Source organism: Mesocricetus auratus, unplaced genomic scaffold, assembly GCF_017639785.1.
Source record: "Mesocricetus auratus isolate SY011 unplaced genomic scaffold, BCM_Maur_2.0 Super-Scaffold_100023, whole genome shotgun sequence".
In the NCBI taxonomy this organism is placed as follows: domain Eukaryota; kingdom Metazoa; phylum Chordata; class Mammalia; order Rodentia; family Cricetidae; genus Mesocricetus; species Mesocricetus auratus.
The window spans coordinates 29866799-29869445 of record NW_024429204.1 but is presented as its reverse complement, the minus strand read 5'-3'; the positions used below and the strand labels follow the sequence as shown (position 1 = coordinate 29869445).

Here is a 2647-nt window from a genome sequence, read left to right as displayed (position 1 = left end):
GTTGGTTTCCCCCTTCAGTGACCTGCTTGCTGGTGGCATCAGAGCAAAGCGCTAGAGTTCACACTGCGCTTGAGACTCGCCTCTTTCCTGTTGAGACTCGCCTCTCTCCTGCAGGTAACTATTCCTACACACACATACACACACACACACACACACACACACACACACACACACACACACACACACACGTGGGGGGCATGTCTCAGAGATGGCAAGGGAAGGTGGGGTGGAGAAATCCTCCAGTCTAGGTTTTAGGAAATTTCACTCCTCCTTTCCTGTTCAGTGGTCTCTCTGGTTGGCAAGGTATTCTCCTGCGTCTCCGATTTCTTCAGCTTGGCCTTACTGAAGTTGTCGATTTCCCTTATGCCCAGCTTGTCTGCCATTTTCTTACAGCGGGTAGAGTCTTGTTGGGAGCTCATGCTCCAGGGGCTCCCACTCACCTTGCTGCAGCAGGAGACCCACTATTTTCCCTCTTGAGTGTGACCTTAAACTGAGCATGTTTTAGGGTCACAGTCCCTAACTAAGCGTGCCCAGGAATGTACTTGCCCCTAAAATGCTTTCACATTTCCTAAAGGAAACCGCAAGCTTTGTTCAGAGTAGGATGCTTTGGAAATGACCCCAGTACTCTCCTTACCTGCTGCAGTCCCTCACCAGGCTTACTCCTGGACAGCACATGCGTTTTAGCTTTGCACTGACAAATGTGTGGCCCCTATCGCATTTGGTGGCACTTCCAAAACTGAGTAACTATTTCACATTTCACAACACCCACTTGGAGCTAAAGGGCACTTCATAGTCACAAGAACCCATCTCTGCGTTCAAAAAGAAAACCAAAGTCCAGAAGTGTCCACAGACACACAATAGCCAGCGACAGAAGCCAGCCCCTTCCCGCCAGCCCTGCTCCTACCACTCAGCCCCAGTGACACTGCTGACATTTTTCTTTCCCTTGTTCCGGATGTCTTAGTGCGTGTTCCAATTTAACGGGCAATCAGGCATGTCTCTCCACTGTGGAGCCCTGAGGGTGTGTTCCATCCAGCTGCCTGTCCGAAGCTCTGGAAGTGTCATGAACAGCAGTGCGTGGAGTTTTCCCAGAGGAGCCATCAAACTTAATGACTCCTCCAGTCAGGGTCAAGCTCCATGTCCCCCTGAAGCAGTTAACATAAGCACAGTAACCATGAGTCCCACGCTGAGGGCGTAAGACACGGCTCATGCTGGAGGCCAGCAGAGGAAATGAAATGGATAGGCTTCCCCAGGCTTCAGGTTGTATTTGACTCATGCCAAGTCATATATTGAGCCTGGAGGTGGGATAGGGGTGGGGTCTTTCTCTTTCCCCGATCCTTTCTGTATGACTTCCAAATTTAAGATGGAAGAGCTTAAGATGTCTTCTACTCCATGAAGTGTGTGTCTTTGTACAGATTTTAAGTTATTTGTTTGTGCTATTGTTGTTGTGAGATAGATGTGTATACTGCAGCCCAGCTGATCCTGTAGCATGTGCCTGGAACTCATGCCAATCCTCCTGCCTCAGTCTCCCCAGGACTGGGATTTCAGGTGCAAGCCAGCCTCGGTTGCTTTACCTATAAAGTAGGTATTAGTATCTGACTGTGCTTGTCAAGGTTTGGTACATGAATCAAGTTGTTCTAAGACGAAAAGGACCCGGCGAAGGGAAGCAAGGGACCACAGAGCCCTGGAGGGCTGTGAGGTGGACCTGACTCAGCAATTCATTAAATAATAAGTGGAAATAAATTCTCAGGAAGACAACAATCTCTCCAGATCAGAAAAAAAGGCCATCATAAGGTCACGCATGACTTTAGAAAACACAATACCTGAAAATTCAGGGAACAAGAAGCTACCAAGGTCATTTCTTCAACAGCCGGGTGTGTTATGCACTGGGACAGATTTGAGACGCTTCAGACTGCTGGTGGCCCTCTTTCCATGCAGTCGCTGAGCCACAACTGCTGTGCTTTAGAAAGGCACAAATGGACGACCAGTGGTTCCAGTTGATTCTATCCAGCAGTGTGCTCCATGGGCCATTGTGAGACAGATGAAGTAATACAAAAACCCAGAACAATTCCTGGGTCACATTAACTACAAACAGCAGTTGCTGCTACTTTCTTCTGTTACGGTTCCTTGGAGCCTCTATTCTGAAGGTATCTGCATTTCTCCTCCCTGACAGAGGGCATCCTGCAACCATCTTCTGTTGGGTTTTCTTAGCCAAGAGGGAGATCTTAGCATTCTTGTGGCACTTCACAGACCCAGATGATTTCATAAGTACATTATTTTCATACCTCTGTAGATCTCTCCTCTTACTTCTAGGTGGACTTTTTTTTTATTCTTCTTGATAATTTACGTATGAATTAGCTCTCTTTGACCAAACCCCTGACAGACATAGTTGACAAAGAGGAAGGATTCATTTTGAGTCATGGTTTCAGAACTTATGGTAGCATGACCCTTTGCTCAACTCAACTCTTGGCAAAGAGGAGGCAGAGAAGGAAGCCAAAGGGGCCAAGGATAATATACCCCCAAGGACATGTCCTTATTGGCCCATAACCTTCAGCTGTTTTCAACTTCTAAAGTTACAGAACTTCCTGAAGTAACACCACCAGCTGGAGACCAAGGATTCAAACATGAGTCTATTAGGCACATTTCATAT

At 47.3% G+C, this 2647-nt stretch overlaps 1 protein-coding gene across 1 annotated transcript; it reads right to left on the bottom strand.

The window, feature by feature from the left end:
* Positions 1 to 251: 251 nt before the first annotated feature.
* On the bottom strand, positions 252 to 383 carry LOC121133627 (thymosin beta-10-like). Its single transcript, XM_040730384.1, has one exon. It carries the CDS (start codon positions 381 to 383, stop codon positions 252 to 254), a length of 132 nt encoding a protein of 43 aa, XP_040586318.1.
* Positions 384 to 2647: the final 2264 nt, after the last annotated feature.

Bases quoted from the DNA above. Each gene is read 5' to 3' on its own strand.
- LOC121133627 (XM_040730384.1), bottom strand. From the start codon at position 383: ATGGCAGACAAGCTGGGCATAAGGGAAATCGACAACTTCAGTAAGGCC.